The sequence below is a fragment of the Chrysemys picta genome, chromosome 10, assembly GCF_011386835.1.
Source record: "Chrysemys picta bellii isolate R12L10 chromosome 10, ASM1138683v2, whole genome shotgun sequence".
In the NCBI taxonomy this organism is placed as follows: Eukaryota; Metazoa; Chordata; order Testudines; family Emydidae; genus Chrysemys; species Chrysemys picta.
In genome coordinates, this window is record NC_088800.1 from 54396131 (window position 1) to 54415705 (window position 19575).

General features: G+C 43.7%; 1 protein-coding gene across 5 annotated transcripts in view; it reads left to right on the top strand.

Annotated features, from left to right (window-relative positions):
* The window catches only part of ADCY9 (adenylate cyclase 9), a 201883-nt gene that overhangs the window by 82295 nt on the left and 100013 nt on the right, over positions 1 to 19575 (top strand). For all 5 annotated transcript variants that reach the window (XM_042854102.2, XM_042854104.2, XM_042854103.2 and 2 more), the window contains exon 2: positions 10174 to 10346. In XM_042854102.2, coding sequence (XP_042710036.2) covers positions 10174 to 10346 — 173 coding nt within the window. The remainder of the gene's footprint in view (positions 1 to 10173; positions 10347 to 19575) is intronic.

Consider the following 19575-nt stretch of genomic DNA (forward strand, 5'->3'; position numbering starts at 1 on the left):
ACTTTTACAGACGGCGTCCTAGAAATTCTAGGTACAAACCACTTCACTCCCAGTCAGGACAAGGCCAGGGCCCGACCAAGCCATCGTGTGGCTCAAAGCAAGCATTTTAGACCTGCGTGGACTCAAAAGGTTCATGGTAAAGTTGAAATTCTGCATGGTCTCCCTGAGCACAATTATCCCTTCCCTGGATCCGGGTGATCTGTGTACTTCCACATAGGCATTCGACCTCAGCACAGATGGTTTCTGCAGTTTGTGGTCAGCCACAAACATTACCAGTTCACAATCCTCCCGTTTGGCCTATCAAATGCACCCCAGGTGTTCACTAAGTGCATGTCAGTAGTAGCAGCCTTCCTCTGCAGGAAGCAGGTACAGGTATATCTCTACCTAGACGACTGGCTGCTGCGGGGCCATTCCAGGAAGCAGGTGGACTCTCACTTCTGACTAGTCGAATCCACGTTTCAGAGACTAGGATTCCTCCTCAATATGAACAAGTAAACCCTATCACCGACCCAGAGAATAGAATTCATCAGGGCAGTATTGGACTGAGTACAAGCAAAAGCGTACCTACCAGAGACATGATTTCAAGCCATAGAGGGCATCATTCAGGGCATCATTCAGAGCCTCATGCAGTACCCAACCACTATGGCTCAGGGTTGCCTGGCCCTCCTCAACCACATGGCAGCCTGCACTTATGTGGTCAGGCATGCCAGACTCAGGCTCAGGCCACTCCAAGCGTGGCTCGCTTCTGTATATCACCCGTTGCATGACAGGCTGGACTCAGTACTTATGTTGTCACAACAAGTACTCCAGTCCCGCCAGTGGTGGCTCAACCCCCCCATACCGTGTGCGAGGGAGGTCCTTTCAACAGCCCACTTGACCCTAGTAATGGACGCTTCATCGTTCGATTGGGGGGCACACGGGGGGGACCACCAAATGCAGGGGCTATGGTTGCAAGACGAGCTCTCTCTTCACATCAATATCAGGGAGCTCAGAGTGGTACAATTGGCCTGCCAAGCGTTCCTGTCCATACTGTAAGGCCAGTGTGTGGCAGTGATGACAGACAACACTACTGTCATGTTTTACATCAACAAGCAAGGGGGAGCACGTTCCTCTCCCCTATGTCAAGAAGCCCTTCAACTTTGGGAATTCTGCATAGCCCACTCCATTCATATGGAGGCGTCCTATCTCCCAGGTGTGCAGAATGAACTAGCGGACCACCTCAGCAGATTGTTCCGCAATCACGAGTGTTCCATTCGACTGGATGTCATTCACTCCATCTTCCAAAAGTGGGGATTTCCCCAGGTTGATCTCTTTGCCACCAGGAACAACAGGAAATGCCCAGTGTTCTGCTCCTTTCAGAACCACAGCCTGGGCTTCCTCTCGGATGCGTTCCTATTACCCTGGGTAGACCACCTCATGTATGCCTTTCCACCAGTCCCTCTCGTGCACAGGGTACTGCTCAAGATCTGCAGAGACAAGGTGAAGGTAATCCCCCTTGCTCCAGCAAGGCCCCATTAGCATTGGTACACCACACTTTTGGAGCTGTCAATGGACTGCCCGATAGCTCTATCACTCTGCCCGACCTAATCACACAGGACCACGGTTGCCTTCACCACCCAGACCTTCAGTCCCTCCATCTCACTGCCTGGAAGCTTCATGGTTAAATCCAACAGCGCTCTTGTGCTCGAGTCCTGTGAGGAACGTCCTTCTCAGCAGCAGGAAACCATCCACCAGGGCCACTTATTTAGCCAAATGGAAAAGGTTCACATGTTGGTGTGAGGAGCATCATACACCTCCCTTACATGCACCAGTTCCACTCATCTTTGATTACCTACTACACCTGAAACAACAAGGCCTTGCACCGTCCTCTATTAAGGTACACCTCGCGGCCATCTCGGCCTTCCACCCGGGAGCGTCCAGCCGTTCCATATTCAGCAATCCCATGGTGGGGCGTTTCTTGAAGGAGCTGGAAAGGTTATACCCGCATGTTCATCAGCCAGTATCGGTGTGGGACTTTAACCTGGTATTATCCAGGCTTATGGGGCCCCACTTTGAGCCACTGACAACTTGCTTTTTGCTCTATTTGTCCTGGAAGGTGGCCTTCCTGTTCGCTATTACATCAGCTAGAAGGGTGTCTGAGCTGAAGGCACTAACCTCTGATCTACCTTATATGGTCTTCCACAAGGACAAGGTGCAACTCAGGCCTCACCCGGCTTTTCTGCCCAAGCTGGTGTCTCATTTTTATACCACCCAAAATATCTTCCTGCCCATGTTTTATCCCAAGCCTCACATCAGTGCCTGTGAACAATGGCTTAATTCGCTGGACATCTGGAAAGCGTTGGCATTGTACATCGAGCGTACTAAGCTGTTCAGAAAATCGAACCAACTATTCGTCGCACTGGCAGATCAGATGAAAGGGAGCCCAATCTCTTCTCAGTGTATTTCGTCTTGGATCACAGACTGTTTCCACACATTCCTATGAGCTGTCCAAGGCCCTAGCTCCGCCTATTACGGCTCACTCCACAAGTGCTCAAGCCTCTTCAGCATCATTTCTGGCCCAAGTCCCGGTACAGGAGATCTGCAGAGCAGCTACTTGATCATCGGCGCATATGTTCACCTCTCACTACTCTATCACCCATTATTCCAGATATGATGCAGCTTTCGGCAAAGTGGTGCTCCAATCAGTAGTTCCTTGACTCCGAGCCCTCCTCCAGGGTACAGCTTGGGAGTCACCTGATTGGAACTGATGTGAACAAGCACTCGAAGAAGAAAAAATGGTTACTCACCTTCTCGTAACTGTTCTTCAAGATGTGTTGTTCACGTCCATTCCAATAGCCACTTTCCTTCCCCCCTGTTGGAGTAGCCGGCAAGAAGGAACTGAAGGGGGGTCGGGTCAGCAGGGTCATATATTGAGTGCCATAAAGGTGCCACTCCAGGGGGCTCCACGGCGACCCCAGGGGTGCTGCTAAGGGAAAACTTTCCAACGATCGTGCATGCAGTGTGCGCACACCTTATTGGAATGGACATGAACAACACATCTTGAAGAACAGTTATGAGAAGGTGAGTAACCATTTTTTTTCTGTCTCTGCCTGTTGATCAGAAGGTTAATTGTGTAGTCCCAGAAAAATGTGGAAACATCCTGAGAACTATTTTACAAGAAATAAAAGTTCCTTTCTCTCATCTTCTAGTCATTGCAGATTCAAGCAGGATTCTGCATTGTGGGTTTATAGAGCTTCTTTTAGATGTGTTTTTTCATGGGTTTGTGTTTGCCTGCAAGTGTCACTTATCACTAGAAAAAGTAGTACATCTTTACCTCGATATAACGCGGTCCTCGGGAGCCAAAAAATCTTACCGCGTTATAGGTGAAACCACGTTATATTGAACTTGCTTTGATCCACCGGAGTGCGCCGCCCTTCCCCCTCCCCCCCGGAGCACTGCTTTACCGCGTTATATCTGAATTTGTGTTATATCGGGTCGCGTTGTATCGAGGTAGCGGTGTATCTGCCTTTTTTGATTGCACTATGGTTTCTGTAAAGCCAATACTCTATGCCCACTTCACTTTAACTAGTTAATGTATTTAAAAGATGACTGATTGGGCACTTCATTGAGTACTTATCTGTGTATATTTTTCCCCTGAATAGTTAAACTTTCTAAAATATTGATGTCCATTATAATAAATATCAGAAGAATATGTACTGCTGAATTACCACTAATCTGTCTGATAGAAAGGAGCTCCAGTGCTCTTTGGAGTAGTGGGTATATTACTCTAGGGAGACACTTCAAGTAAATTTGAAAAGCTTTAGCAGCTATTTGATTTTGAGACTCAGACAGCTGATAATCTTTTTAGACACAGCAGTAACAGTACAAAAGATTTAAATATCAAAATCCAAAGGACACACAAATTAATGGAAGTGATAGCAGGCATAATATTATTGTTGATTATAAACATCTGTAATTGTTACTGGAAAAACCTGAAAATATTCAGGTTTTAAAAGAAAAAACTTAAATAAACCTGGCTTGGCAGGTAAAAGAGAGACATTAGATACCAACGGAAAACAATTAGTTTAATTAATTAATAATAGGAGTAGTTGTGTCCTGCAGGTAATTTTTTGCCACTGTTTTCCATCTCATATTGATCTCCAAAAATGTCTGTACATTAGAGACCTTAAAGAGCAACTCCAGACTGCTCCAGAGAGGTCTGATGGTAACATATTTCATTACATGGGGGAATCAAAATTTGGGTTCTAGTTTTCTTGTTCCCTGGATTGGGCTTGGAAACCAGTTGTTTTTCACTCTCTGGTGATTGGAAGACTGAAGGAATGATACACAGATACTTTAGAGCAGTGATTTTCTAAAGGAGTCTGCACTTCCATTTGAGATTTTTTTAGGGGTCCGCAAATGAAAAAAGGTTAAAAACCACTGCTTTAGAGGTAGGGGGAAATGATTTAGGATGTTTTTTTTTTTTTTTTAAAGAAAAATAAAAGATTGTGGAGAAACTTCATCCCCAAAACAGAACCCTAGAGTGCCTCCAACCCAGTCAGGAGAAATTCTGAACTGTAATCCCTTTCTTGTGAGCATATTATGCTACTACCAGACAGTTGTGAGCCTCTAAAGTTTCTCTCTCTTTCTAAATTTAATATCTGGGCTCTTGACAAAAATAACAACTTCCTACAAAAATCAGATACTAAACTACCGAAAAAGAATAGCCTGAAATTCATGATAATTAATGCTACCAGGAAACACCTGCAGCCCAGTTGCTCTCTCATGATCAAGTTGTTTTCATCAAAAGTCTGACCAAATCAATAAGTTTATTTCATGCCCTGAAGACTGCAGCAGGTCATCGGTTGGAATTAGTTCCACTAGTGGAATGCCACCTGGTCTTGAAATGTTCACACCTATGAGCTGATAGCAGGAGTGTCTCAGTCATTATTAATGGATTTTTCAGGGGGTATAGGGGAGAAGCTGTTACTTTTCACTCACTTTCAAACTTGTATAACATGAAGACAAGCAGGAGTGATGGAACAATTTGTATAGTGGGAGTTCTGAGAGACATTGAACCAAACTGTAAAACCTGTATATGATGGAAACCACTTCAAGCCAGGGGGTGCAGCAGCACCCCATGTTCCAGTCCCTATGAAGACAAGTGAAGGAAACAATTTGTATATTTCATAGATAATAGCTGAAGGTGCCCATTTCTTCAGAGGATAGAATAAAATGTAAATTAGAGCAGGGTGTTCTTTCAGTTAGATGTGCAACATATAATATAGAGATTAACAGATTTCCAAATATTTGACATCCCAGAGAGGTTTTTGTGAAATAATTTTCCTCTCTTAATAAAGAGATAAAATAAGATGCTGGAGAAGGCTTGGTAATGTAGATTTTCATTGTAAAACCACATGAAGTGGCATTGTTTTAAACAGTGAATTGGAATAGGTCTGGTAGAGAAGAAATGAACAGAGTAAATTAGAGAGGAAACTTTTTTAATAAAAATGTTTGAGGTTTCTTCTATGAATGTAATAATGCTAGCATATCGTAGAATTTGCTTTACTGTGACGGACTAATTCATATATGCTGTGTTGGGCAGCAAGATATACAAATACCGCACCAAATGCTTGTGGTGTTATACATACAATAACAGCCTTCCCCCTTATTGGTAGCAGACTGATTTAATACTGCTACAGTACTTGACTGATTAAGCCTGCTGTGGGTTGTTTGGTCTGAATATTTTAGGTATTCTATCCTTTTTTTTTTCTTCAATGCGACAAAATAAAATGTTGATTGTAGTTACTGGCTAGAATTGCGGGAGAAAACGATGCCTTTTTATAATGGGTTTGAGAGAGTTTCATCAATTTATCAATCATAATAAATAATAAATGATAAGCTTTACAAAATGAACAAGCATTGTTTGTCAGCTTTGATTTAAAAAAATCTTTAATTAGATTGACCACAGATGCTCTCTTGCTAAGCACTTTAATTAGAATCACTGGCAAAATAGAGCAAAGCATGTATCATTATGTTAGGGTGGCAGAAATTTAATAACAAAATCAATACAAATAAATATGTGGAAAAGGTCAACTAGGAAAGTACTATGATGATTAAAGATTTTAAAACGTTTTTGTTAATTTTCAAATAATTACAAGAATTCCATCTAATTTGCTTCCTTAAGCCTTGATCCTGCAAACACACGTGCTTCACTTTAAGCATATGAGTAGTGCAATTAATTTTGACATTATTAAAGTAAAACATTTATTTAAGTGTTTGCAGAATGGTGGTGTTAGTGTGTCTATTGAATCAAACATTTTGTATTATGCTTCCTGATTAGTGTGTGTGATGGGAGTTAGGAGGACAGAGAAGGTGGTAAGCGGTGTTTTTTTTATAGGTTAGGTTCCCTTTCTTAGGGCCAATAATCAACTATTTTAACAAACTTAGACCCTAGAACTAAAACATAAGGGACAAAGCCATGTGTGTGAAAATACTTCTTAGTGTCAAATGTTACAAAAACTAGTTTTGGTTTGTAGGGTTTACCAGTTATAGGAAGTACGAAGGGTGGAATGGGGATAGAGGAATCACAATCCATTGTGGTTAAAGGTTGTGAAGAATTGAGAAGCTGCTTTTCCAAACAAGTTTTCAATTACTGCAGTACAGGCTTTTCACTTTTTTGTTGGATGGAGAACTCAAACTGGAGATAATTTTATTTACATAACACACATACAAAAATATTGTCAAAGAGCTCAAATGCTGTACAACAGAACAGAAACAAATAGTGTTATAAAAACAGAATAAAATACTGCCCTAACATACAAAACAAAGGGGGGCAGCACATTTTTAAAAAGGGAAGAAAAGCATTGGACAGGAAGATAATAAATGAGCACAACAACTTTAAGGGGACTTTTAAAAATGGGGGAGAGAACAAATTTTAGTGGATAGTGAGTTCCTGCTGCAAAGCTCCCATAATAAAAGTGTAATTGCTTGCTGACTGATTATTGTGATGGGTTCCTTAAAAGAGCTGCACATAAGTGCATGCCCATCAGTACAAGTCTCAAGGAGCCAGTGTCAGATATACAGTAGCCAGCCCAAGCCAGACATAGGTAAGAGCTAGAAAAAGGACTTTAAAGTCCTACATTTTTATCAACTTGCAAGTAACAGAACAGCCCTCCCCACAGTCAAGTGAACACGGTGTTATAATAATTAAATCATTATCACAAGCAGATATACTGATAGTGTAAAACTGTCATGAAATAAATAAAGGTTCAACTGGTTTGAATGGCACGACAGAAGAAAAAACAACAACACTTCTCTACCACATCAGACACATGATTTTCCATTTGAAAGGCATGGTCCAAAATTGCTAAAATTAACCTAATTCTCTGTAGCTGAAGAAAATCTGCCCAACAAGTGAGGACATGAAGGGGAGTGAGCCTTCTTATAAGACAGATTTTATCCAAAAGTAAGAATCCAGTCTTCCTACGGTTGAGAATAAATCAGCCCCAGTGCATCTAGCTGGCAGTATTTTTGAAGAATTCTTCCAGAACAGAGAAACAATTGCAGGATCCTCAGGGCAAGAGAAATACAATGCTGTTTATTGTCAACATAATGATGATACTTTAGCTCAGGTTTCAGAAAATGATCTCATTAAGAGCCTTTATCTATTTGACCAAAAAGTAAAATAGAATAGAACCTTTAATGACACCACATTTCTCAATGAGTATGCACAATTGCAGATTAATTTCTATCTTCTAGGAATAACTAGAACCACTGGTAGACAATTCCAGAGACACCAGTAATGTTACTCAGTTGCTGAAGCAATAGCCTGTGGTCAGTCATATTAGAAGTTGCTCAGAGGTCCACTATGACCAAAATGGCCAGCTGACTCTGATGTAAAACCAGCAGGAGATCATGCATGGTCTTCATGAGCACAGTTTAAAGGCCCAGTCGAGTCTGGAACTTACCTAGGATATCATTGCTGTTCCAAGTGAACCTGGAATTGAATAGCCCTCATTCTTCTCTTTGAAAGGGTGAGTTTGCAACTGGGAAATAGTGGACAAGCATTCCAGTGTCAAGTGATGGTTTCTTGAGGAGAAAGGTGACCCTCAGTATTCAGGGATGGTTAGTGCCCTTCCTCATTAAGTGAGACATTCATAATGCCTGTCAATAATGGAATTTAAGGCTAATTCACTTGCCTTAAGCATCCAAGCTAGATAGAGGTCAAAGCCCAGAGTGGTGATGTACTTTAGCCATCTCCTTTCCAGTCTACGGTTTAGCTATTGCAACTGTCAGAACTCACTGTTAAACCACAGTGGCTTATGGGGAACTAGTGACAACACATTACACTGAGGGGCCATGCAGATGAGCCCCATCTAAAGGCATAATTGTCTGTGAGCTCATGAACTACCTGACTGGAGAGGAAGGGGAGACAAGGTCTGCCCCGGAATCCATAGATAGGCTACAGAAATCCATAAGATTCATAAGTAGCTGAGTCTACAATAAAACAATTGGATCCTCACAGAATATGGATATCAAATAGTCTTTGTATTGAAATGCATGAAGTGCTGGTTAATAGGCAGAAGGTTTAAAACAAACAAAAGGAAGTATTTTTTCACAGAATGCACAGTCAGTCTGTGGAACTCTTTGCCAGAGGATGTTGTGAAGGGTTCAAAAAATAACTAGATAAGTTCATGGAGGATAGGTCCATCAATGGCTATTAGCCAGGATGGGCAGGGATGGTGTCCCTAGCTTCTGTTTGCCAGAAGCTGGGAATGGGATGGATCACTTGATTATTACCTGTTTTGTTCATTCCCTCTGGGGCACCTGGCATTGGCCGCTGTCAGAACACAGGATACTGGGCTAGATGGACCTTTGGTCTGACCCAGTATAGCTGTTCTTATGTTCTTAAACACCAAATGGAGTGACCATTAAGCCTCACTTACTTATTTTTAAAATATTTTTGGACAAACTATATAAATGCATGTAGCACATACAATTCTTTAAAAATATATACATTTCCGAACACCCAACACTAGAATGGCAAAAACATCTATGAATTGCCAATGCATCTCTGCCAGTTCTCGGCTTATAAATTAGGGTATGTCTACACTGCAATCAGAGGTATGATTGTATCTTAAGTAGGCATACCTGCACTAGCTTTAATCTCGTTAGCATGGCTAGTGAATATGTGGCAGCATAAACCCCATCCTATACTGAAGCCCATGATGCCATGTCTTCACTGCTATTTTTGGCCTTGCTAGTTAGATTTAAGATAGCATAGGTATGCTGCAATCACGCCTTCATTTGCAGTGTAGACATACCCCTAGTTAAATCAGTACAACTTTTGGATGTGGACGAAACCGAAGGGAGTTAAGCACCCATCTATGACCCTAAGAACACTACAGAATTAGGTTAACACAAAGCAGCTTAGGTCAACTTTATTCTATAAATGTCTACACTAAAATTTCACTCCTGCTGAGGTAACATGCTCGTTACACCAACTTAATAACTCCACTTCCATGAGAGGTATAGAATCAATATCCATGTAGTTAGGTCGATGCACACTGTGTTGTTGTTTACATCAACTGTTACTGGCTTTCAGAAGCCGTCCCACATTGACAGTGTGGACACGCACTGCCAACACCAGGAGTAAAGTGTAGACACACACAAGCGATGTAATTACTGTAGTGGCTATATGGTGATGTAAGTTAGAGCAATTTAATTTTGTAGTGTAGACATGCCCTCAATATCTGTGAAAAGGAGGCCATAAATATTTTGCCAAAGGCCACTGAAGGAGTTGGTTTCAGAGCTTGGATTAGAATTTTGAAGTTTCTGACTTCTAGTCCCATGCATATGCCATAGCTTTGTCTAAATGAGTACAAGAGGGAGAGCAGAATAAAGTATGCATCCTTCAACCATCTCTACAGTTGTTGCAATTTGTTAGGATTTCCTAGGATCATGTATTTCCAGATACAATAGAAAAATGTAACTCCCAACACGTTAAAGCTAATATTATCCAAACTTTTCAGGTTTGTGTACAAATGATAGTTATTTCTACCTTATCATTGAGTCTTGAAATTCATCAGGTGTGGAAATCTATTATCCATATTGTGTATCTAAGAAATCAAAGAATGAAAAACTAAGAACTGCTTCCATAAATGACTTTTTAATTGTGTAATTTTTCCATAGGTTTGAAGACTTACCTGATATCTGGTCAGAAAGTGAAGGAGTCCCATTGCAGCTGTTCACAGACATTGGTTACTGATCTGGAGGCAGGAGACGGAGCCAACATACAGGGAGCGTCATCAGCTGAGAATATTGGTGACTTGGCAAAGACTCTCAAACACTCTGAGAAACCCAAGGTTAGGGGTGTTGGTTTTTGTTGTTGTTGTTGGGGTTATTTGTTTTGTTTTTTTAATTCAGGCAAAGTATTTTTAGAACCCTAGAGTTATGAAGCAAGTTATGGGCATAGGGATAAGAGAGGCTGTGATGGGGTTCACTTACCACGGTGGTGCCTCCTGCTGGCCTTCCTGGGGATTAGCTCTGCCAGTTGGTGCACCCTCTTTCAGGTGGTGCCTTTCCCGCCTTCCTCTCACCTTGTGGACCCATCTTACTCCAGGAACTGCAGCCTCCTCTTCATGAATCAGCCTCCATATTTTCCCCTTCCATGGTTACCCAAAGTCCTTCTATGCAGACAGTCCCAGGTAGACTTCTCTTGTGCTTCCCTGATGGTGCCACTTCTCCAGTGGCCAGTAAGGGAACCCAGGCCCGTTCGCTACATCTGGTTCCAGTCCAGGGACCCTCAGCTCAGTAGTTCTGGGCTCTGCCTTCTCAACCCTCACTGCTCCTTTGAGAATTGCTTTCTACTATTCCTGGTTCCCCCCCTTCTCTGGGAGTACCAGCTCCAAACCCGTTCCCTCATCCCTCTTCCCAGGGAGACTGCAGACTATCTTCCTGCAGCCCCCAAACACTCCCCCTTCCCAGGGAGTCACTGCACTTTCCCCAAAGCCCTGTCAGGTCTCAGCTCCTGGGCTTTATAGGCCCAGCCTATTCCTGCCCAGCTGAGCCTTCTTTAATCAACTCCCTGCTCCCTGCTCCCTGGCTACTCCTCCACCTGTAGCCTGGGCAGTTAATTTAACCCCTTCTAATCCTGTGTAAGATGAACACCCCATCACAGAGACCTTCTGTTGCTTGCTTGCTTACATGCTTTGTTTATTTTTTATTCAAAACGTCAGTTTGGTCTATGAGTAAAGAAAAATAAATTCAAAGCTATTTATCCAAGCACCTGACAAATCAGCCTTGAAGTAATGTGGTGAGTTTTCAGATGTGCCGCTGAACAAATAATTTTTAAAATATCTGTAGTTCAGAATAAGTATAAGTAGGAGCATTGCCAGCAGATCAAGGCACGTGATCATTCCCCTCTATTCGGCGTTGGTGAGGCCTCATCTGGAGTACTGTATCCAGTTTTGGGCCCCATACTACAAGAAGGACGTGGAAAAATTGGAAAGAGTCCAGCGGAGGGCAACACAAATGATTAGGGGGCTGGAGCACATGACTTATGAGGAGAGGCTGAGGGAACTGGTATTATTTAGTTTGCAGAAGAATGAGCTGGGATTTGATAGCTGCTTTCAACTACCTGAACGGGGTTTCCAAAGAGGATGGATCTAGACTACTCTCAGTGGTATCAGATGACAGAACAAGGAGTAATGGTCTCAGGTTGCAGTGGGGGAGGTTTAGGTTGGATATTAGGAAAAACTTTTTCACTAGGAGGGTGGTAAAGCACTGGAATGGGTTACCTAGGGAGGTGGTGGAATCTCCTTCCTTAGAGGTTTTTAAGGTTAGGCTTGACAAAGCCCTGGCTGGGATGATTTAGTTGGGGATTGGTCCTGCTTTGAGCAGGGGGTTGGACTATATGACCTCTTGAGGTCCCTTCCAACCCTGATATTCTATGATTCTATGAATAGACAAATTAACAAATTCCTCTTTCAACAGTCTGAACAGAATGTTAAAAGAAAATGTATCTGTGCTTGATGTAGGTACTTTGGCACACTCCATTAGCTCATTTCTAACTCCTGGGCTACTACTTTTCTATTCTCTGTTGAGGGATGGGAATACCACTGCTCATGCTTCAGACTTCACACTATCAAATTCTCTCCTTTCTCGGCTGACACTGGCTCCCTCTCCTGTTTCTTCCTCTTTCTCTCTCTCCCACAAGAGCCTTCAAAGTATGTGCAATCTAGTAATCAAGTAATTTTGCTTATGAATATGCAATAGATATCAGTAAACCCAGGGAAGACAATACTCCCTGTGCAGTCAGTGATTGTAGGGTTAGTCTATGTGAATTGCTCTCCGTGTCAGTTGCTGTAAAATAGATAAATGTGCTCTGGTAGGCTAGGACATTATATTTTACTTAGCTGCTTGCTTTAGAAACTTAGTTTAAGTTATATAGAGATAAGGGCAGTAATTTGTATGAATTACTTTCTGAGTATTGAAAATGACAAACGTTCTTAAGAAGAAAGAAAAGGTAGCCTAGGAAATGTGGATTCTGTTTATTGTTACACTGTATTATTTCATCTCAAAACTAAATTGATAGAGAACAAATTATTATTCTTTCCTTGCACTTGTGTTGTGGTTCCTCCTAGCCAGCTGATGGAGTTAGACAACTGAAGACCAGATCTTCCAGAGTGATATGGCCACTTGGACTGCACTGCCAGCAGATTGCAGTCATACATAAAACCAGCGAATCTAGCCCTGAGAGCAGCTCCTCAATGCAAAATGCATTTTGCGGTGGAGTAGAGTTGACAGGAAAACGTTTATGCCACCTCCATTTTGCTGCTACTGTAAAGCCGGGGGGGGGGGGGGGGGAACAGGGGGAGGTGTCACCAGTGCAAGGAGGGCATAACTTAGACCCCTCTATATCATTTGTATCCCTGGTCATAGGTTTGGCCCCTCAGGTTGCTTAGCTGCCTGCAAAACTCAGCGCAGCCCTCAGGCTCTTCTCACCTACATCTGGGAGACCATGCCTTCACACAGTGGCCCCAGGATTAAGGGAGTGGAGAGATGAGCTTTATACCACTTTAGCGTATCCTGTCTCCCAAACCTGTATACAGCTTGGTTTATCCCAAGTCTTTTGGTGACATGAAACCCCTCTTTCTATACATTCTTTATTTACCTGTTCACATAACACTAGAAGCAGGGGTCACTCAATGAAATTAATAGGCAGCAGGTTTAAAACAAACAAAAAGAAATGCTTCTTCACACAACACACAGTTGACTTGTGGAACTTGTTGCCATGGGATGTTTTGAAGGACAAAAGTATAACTGGGTTTAAAAAAAATTAGATAAGTTAATGGAGGATAGGTCCATTAATGGCTCAAGATGGTCAGTGAAGCTACCCCATGCACAAGGTTGTCCCATAACTTCTGACTGCCAGAACCTGGGACTGGATGACAAGGAAAGGATCACTCAGTAATTGCTCTGTTCTGTTCATTCTCTCTAAAGCATCTGGCACTGGCCACTGTTGGAAGACAGGATATGGGCTAAATGTCCCATTGGTCTGACCCACTATGGCCATTCTTATGTTGTTATATTCTCTCTCTCTCTCTCTCATATATTCTGCCTAGCCAGACTTAAGTTGTTTTTGTCTCCTACTGTATCTCAGTCTAAGCTGTAGCATCCAGGCTAGGAAAATCATATTGACTAAAAACCCAGGACAATAGAACAGAGCAAGTATTAGGTTTTCTGTCTGCCATACAATGACAGTGAGACAGAGGGACCACTGAGTGTTATCCGTCTCAGCAGTTTTGTGCTAACAGCTGGAAGTGACAGAGTCTAGAGGAGACTAATTAGAGAGGTGCAAAAAATTGAGCTGTTTCAGGCATGAGAGGAGGAGAAAGAACTAAGCAGAGCAATAGAACTGAATTGCCAATGAGAGCAGAGTAGGGCAAAAAAAGAAGGGACTAAGCAGAGCAATAGAACTGAGCTGCCAAACTGAGGGGACGAATTTGGGCCTGGTTGACTTGGCACAGATGTAAAGCCTTAACAGGAAGGAGAATGAAATCATGGCGAGTGCACTACTGAGTGTGCCTGAGACTTAGCTTTGAATGTGTTGTCTGTTAGTGCTCTCTCTCATCATAGGTTTTTTCGTGACTGGAGGTAGTCAGATGGTTCAATGGCAGTTATTTTTACCAGAAAAGTAAGTGATTGCTTAATTTGCCAAGCAAGCCAGAGTAGGCTTTATAGTAAAATAAACTACAATTTAATTACTTGCTACTGCTGCAAATATGATTTGATTTTAGCAGGGAGATGGCTTCTCTCCCATGCGTGTTTGTAGTCTTTCAGGGCCTGGCAATGTAATTTGTAAATCAATCCAACACTTACTGTTTTAAATGCAAAGCAGGCAACATTGGCAGTGTGGGAAGAGCTGGTAGAAAAATTTTCTTAAGAATGATTTTCTGACTAAAAATGCTTTTTCACTTTCACTTTGTAAATGAAATTGACAAAAATGTTGTCAGAGGGCTGCCAAACTGAGATCCCTGGCCTCTCTGCCTTCACATCTACTTCCCCAGATCTAGGAACCTGAGAGGCCCCCTGGAGCTGGGAGTAAGGCAGGGGGGCTGAGCACCCAGCTCTCTTTTGGTTCTTCGGCAGCAGAGCTGGAAGCATAGGCGTGCGCAGCCCATTTCATTAGGGTGTGCACCCAGGGAGCCCCGCCCCTGCCCTGCCCTAGTCCTGCCCCCAGCCACTCCCTCCTACTTCCCGCCCCCTGACTTCCCCCCTCAGAACCCCCAACCCTCCCTGCTCCTTGTCCCCTGACTACCCCCTCCTGGGTCCCCTGTCCCTAACTGCCCCCCAGGACTCCACCCCCTACCTAAGCCTCCCTGCTCCTTGTCTCCTGACTGCCCCCCTAGGACCCTACCCCCTACCTGTCCCCTGACTGCCCCGACCCTTATCCACACCCCCGCCCCCAGACAGACCCCCAGGACTCCCACGCCTATCCAACTGCTCCCCATCCCCTGACAGGACCCCCAGAACTCCCGACCCATACAACTCTCCCGCTCCCTGCCTCCCCCAACCTCTCTCCACACCCCTGCCTCCTGACAGCACCTCCCAGAACTCCTTACTCATCCAGCCCCCCCCCCAGCTCCTCATCCCCTGACCACTCCCTCCAGAGGACCCCCCCACACTAACTGCTCCCCCAGGACCCTCCTTGCTCCCTGTCCCCTGACTGCCCTGACCCCTATCCACCGCCCATCCCCTGGAAGACCCCGGGACTCCCGTGCACCATGCAATTCCCCCTGCTCCCTGACTGCCCCCTCCAGAGATCCCCTGCCCCAAACCACCACCTCCCTGGGATCCCACCCCCTATCCAACCCACCCTGTCCCCTGACTGCCCCCACCCCTTATCCAACCCCCCTGGCCCCGGACCCCTTACCATGAGATGAGGCGCCTAGCCTCCCCGCAGAGCCAAACACTGCCCCGCGGGAGTGCACAGCCCCGGCCCCCAGAGCACTGCATGCGGCGGCATGGCTCCATGGGAGGTGGGAGCGTGTCTGACTCCCCGCGGAGCCCCGGCCCCCCAGAACGCTGCGCACAACAGCATGGCTCCAGGGGAGGGGGAGCATGTCTGCCTCACCGCGGAGCCAAACGCTGCCCCGCGTGAGTGCGCAGCCCTGGCCCCCAGAGCGCTGTGCATGCAGCAGCTTGGCTCCAGAGGAGGGGGAAAGGCGGGGGAGGGGCCGGTGGCTTGCTGCGTTCAGCCGGGCGTTCCGGCCCGGGAGCGCGGACCCCACGGCTTGTTGCACCGGGGAGTGGAGCCATTTTCCCACCCCTGCATTAGGGTGTGCCTGAGCACACCCGGCACACTCCATGTGCACGCCTATGGCTGGAAGGAAGGCTCTTCTCAATTTCACCTGAGAATGGGAAAAGGTACCTTGCAGTATGTAAGTTGTTACAACATTTCAGTAGCATCTTACTCGCCTCCCCTCAACAATAATATGCTGTAGTTTAAATGCAAAACCTCACAGTTGAGCTAGGACGTGGGACTTGTACAGAATTAGGATGGTGAAGGAAAGATGCAGAAAATTTTAACTAAATTTACTGCATATAGCTAGAGCCCTGCAAATCTGCAGATAACCGCTTTATATCTGCGGATGCGGATATCCTTGGACCATTTTTATGGATTGCGGATCAGATGCTGATACACATTTTGTATCCACGCAGGGCTCTACATAGCAATTACTGAGTCAAGTAGATGACTCTTGTATAAAACATTGTAATCTGTTACTTATTTTGGTACCAAGTTTTTTGTACTGTATTTTGTTAAGCTTCATATTTTACTATGATTAGAAATCATAAACTACTGTAAAATATATTAGTATCACTTCTCTAACACAAAATTAAGATGTGGTTTTACTTGCACTGGTATTCATTGAAAGTTCATTCATCTACTATTCAGAATGTCTAGGACACACATTCACAAAGTATTTATAAATGTTTACAGTTATTAATGAAGTTAAGAATTGAGACTTTCTGGGGTTTCTGGCTGTGTTGTCATTTGTTGAGGCATCACAGTTCAAAAAGAGGGCAAAATCTGCCTGTTTGCAGATAAGGATGTTCTGTAAGTAAGCCCCTCACCCCGGGAGGAGCAGGCATGATGGCTCACTTGCTGAGAAAATCTAGAACATCCATCTGAAAAGCAAAGAACTTCATAGGCTTGTTGAACCACTGTGTGGACCAATAGCCTAGGGAATAAGGACCTGGAAGAAACTCCATGGAGTAACAGTTCTCAGACTTTCAGTGTTATCATGTTACATTTAAAACTCAAAAATGCTTGACCAGGCTACCACCTCATAATTTCAGTCATTGTTGTAATAGTTTCTTAATCTTGGTTTTTGAAACAAACTGCATACTGCTAAATTGTGGCCTGCATATTGCCAGCAGTATATGTACCACAGTTTTGAGAACTGCTGCTATATAGTGACCAAGAGAAACCATCCCCCTTTCCTACGCATCTGAGGGGTACAGACCCACACCTCTACAAAATAACAAAGATGATTGCCAAATGGCATTGGGTCAAGGGAAGAGGAAGGGTGGGGCCTTGCTTAAATAGAGCTTTTTGAAGGAGTGAGAGGGGAATCCTGAAAACAGGATACAAAATGGCCATAAAAAATCAGAGGTTAAGCCACACAAATGAGTAGTTGATATATTTGGACCAAAGGAAAAAGAACTCCAAAAGGTCAAAACACACTTCTCTGGGCTCAAAACAAACAGAGAAGGAGGTCCTGGGATACTGGGTTTGGGGAAAGTGTGTTATAGATAACTAAAACTGCTTGGTGGTAGCCCTGTCAAGATCTTCTCCAGTACAGTAGGTTGACAAGACTTGATTTTGTGTGCCCACTTTAGCATTCTGTCCCCAAAGGCAGATGTGCATACAGCTGACAGTGATCTGTTGGCAAGTGTGGTGACATCAAAAGCCACACAGGAACATAGCAGTTACTATAGTGGGTCAGATTCATGGTCCATCTAGTCCAGTATCATGTCTCCAACAGTGGCCAGCACCACACAGTACAGAGGAAAGTGCAAGAAATTTGCAAAAGGCCGATGTGGGATAATCTCCCAAGAAGGCCACATCTGAATCCTCAATAGTTAAATTGTGTTAAAATCAGAAACGTGGGGTTTGACGGGTTCCCCCCGGGGTGCCACCTTGAACTGGTGTACCCCTGAGCCCTCTGACTCACCAGCCTGGGCTCCCTCCTACGCTGTGCTGCCGTGACAAGCTGCAAAGCCCTCCAAGCGAGCACTTTCACCAGCATTCACACAGGTAGACACTCCCAGCTGCAGTTACGTGCAGGTTGACCAGCCACTGCATGAATGCATAAAAAGTCTACAGCCAAAATAGCCACCAGCTTCCCAGCTGTACCATCCTGCCCTGGTCAAAATCCTTATCCAGTTTGCCTCCCCCTCAAAGTGGAGAGGAAATGTAACAGCCTTTGCCCCTTGAGCTAAGATTTCCAAGTACTTATTTCAAAGTCACTTGTTTAGATAAAGTAAAAATTTATTAACTACAAAAGATAGATTTTAAGTGATTATAAGTGATAGCAAACAGATCAAAGCAGATTACCTAGCAAATAAACAAAAATGCAAACTACACTTAACATACTAGATAGATTGGGTCTGAATTAGCAGTTCCTCACCCTGACTGCTGGGGTACAAGCAGGCTTGCAGATTCTTAAGGGTCAAGCTGCATTTACTTTGCAGCTTGGGATCCCCTCCCCCGTTCGAAGTCCTTTTTCTTAGGAGCTTCTCTCAGGTGTTCAGTTGTGGGGGAGTGAAGAACAACATATGATGTCACTCCCTGCCTTATATAGCTTTAGCATATGGTGGAAACCCTTTGTCCCAAACTTAGTTTGTGGAAAAAACACTGGTGTCCAAGATGGAGTCCAGAGACATGTGGTCTGGTCACATGCCCTTGCAGTGTTATAGCAGCCATTGCTTACAGGCTGGCCAAAACGCCCGCAGGAAGGTTAAGCTATTCCACAGTCCATTGTCTTTGCTGATGGGCCATTAGCCCCGTCTAGCTGCTTCATTATTGTACTTGAAAGTCTGGCTGTGGGTGTTTTCCAGAGTAAGCCCATTTGAAATACAGATCCCTAATCAATATTTATAACTTCAGATACAAAAATGATACATGCATAGAAATAGGATAATCATATTCAGCAAATCATAACTTTTCCAATGGCACCTTGTACAAAATGCATCACAATTATGCCATAATTATATAATAATAATATTACTAGGATGAATATGGGGTGTAGTGTCACATGGGGTTTTCATATCCAAATTTTGTGTCACTATTAACTGTTATAACGCTTTATATTCTTGTTATCCATATAAATGTCCAATCCTTCCTCGAACCTTGTTAAATTCATGATCTCAATGGCATCCTGTGGCAATGAATTCCATAGTCTAATTGCAAAGAATTGTAGAAATATATGTCTGGAAAGGACCTTGAGAGGTCGTCTAGTCCAGCCTCCTGCATTGAGGCAGGACAAAGTATACCTAAACCATCCCTGATAGGTGTTTGTCGGTAGTGTTCTTAAAAACCTGAAATGACAGGGATTCCATAACCTCCCTTGGAAGCCTATGCCAGTGTGTAACTATCCTTATAGTTAAAAAGTTGTTCTTAATATCTAATCTAAATTTCCCTTGCTTCAGATAAAGCCAATTATTTTTTGTCCTATCTTCAATGGACATGAAGAAAAAGTGATCATTCTCTTTTTTATGGCCCATAACATATTTAATGAGTGTTATCAGGTCTCCCCACAGTCTTCAAGACTAAACATGCTCAGTTTTTTTAACCTTTCCTCATAGATCAAATTTTCTAAACCTTTTATTGTTTGTGTTGCTCTCCTCTGGACGCTCTCCAATTTATCGTTATGTTTGTTAAAGTATGAATACCCAGAACTTGACACAGTACTCCAGCTGAGGCCTTACCAGTGCTGAGTAGAACAGGATGATTACCTCCCATGTCTTACGTATGATAGTCCTGTTAATAAACCCTAGAATGATATTAGCCTTTTTTTGCAACTG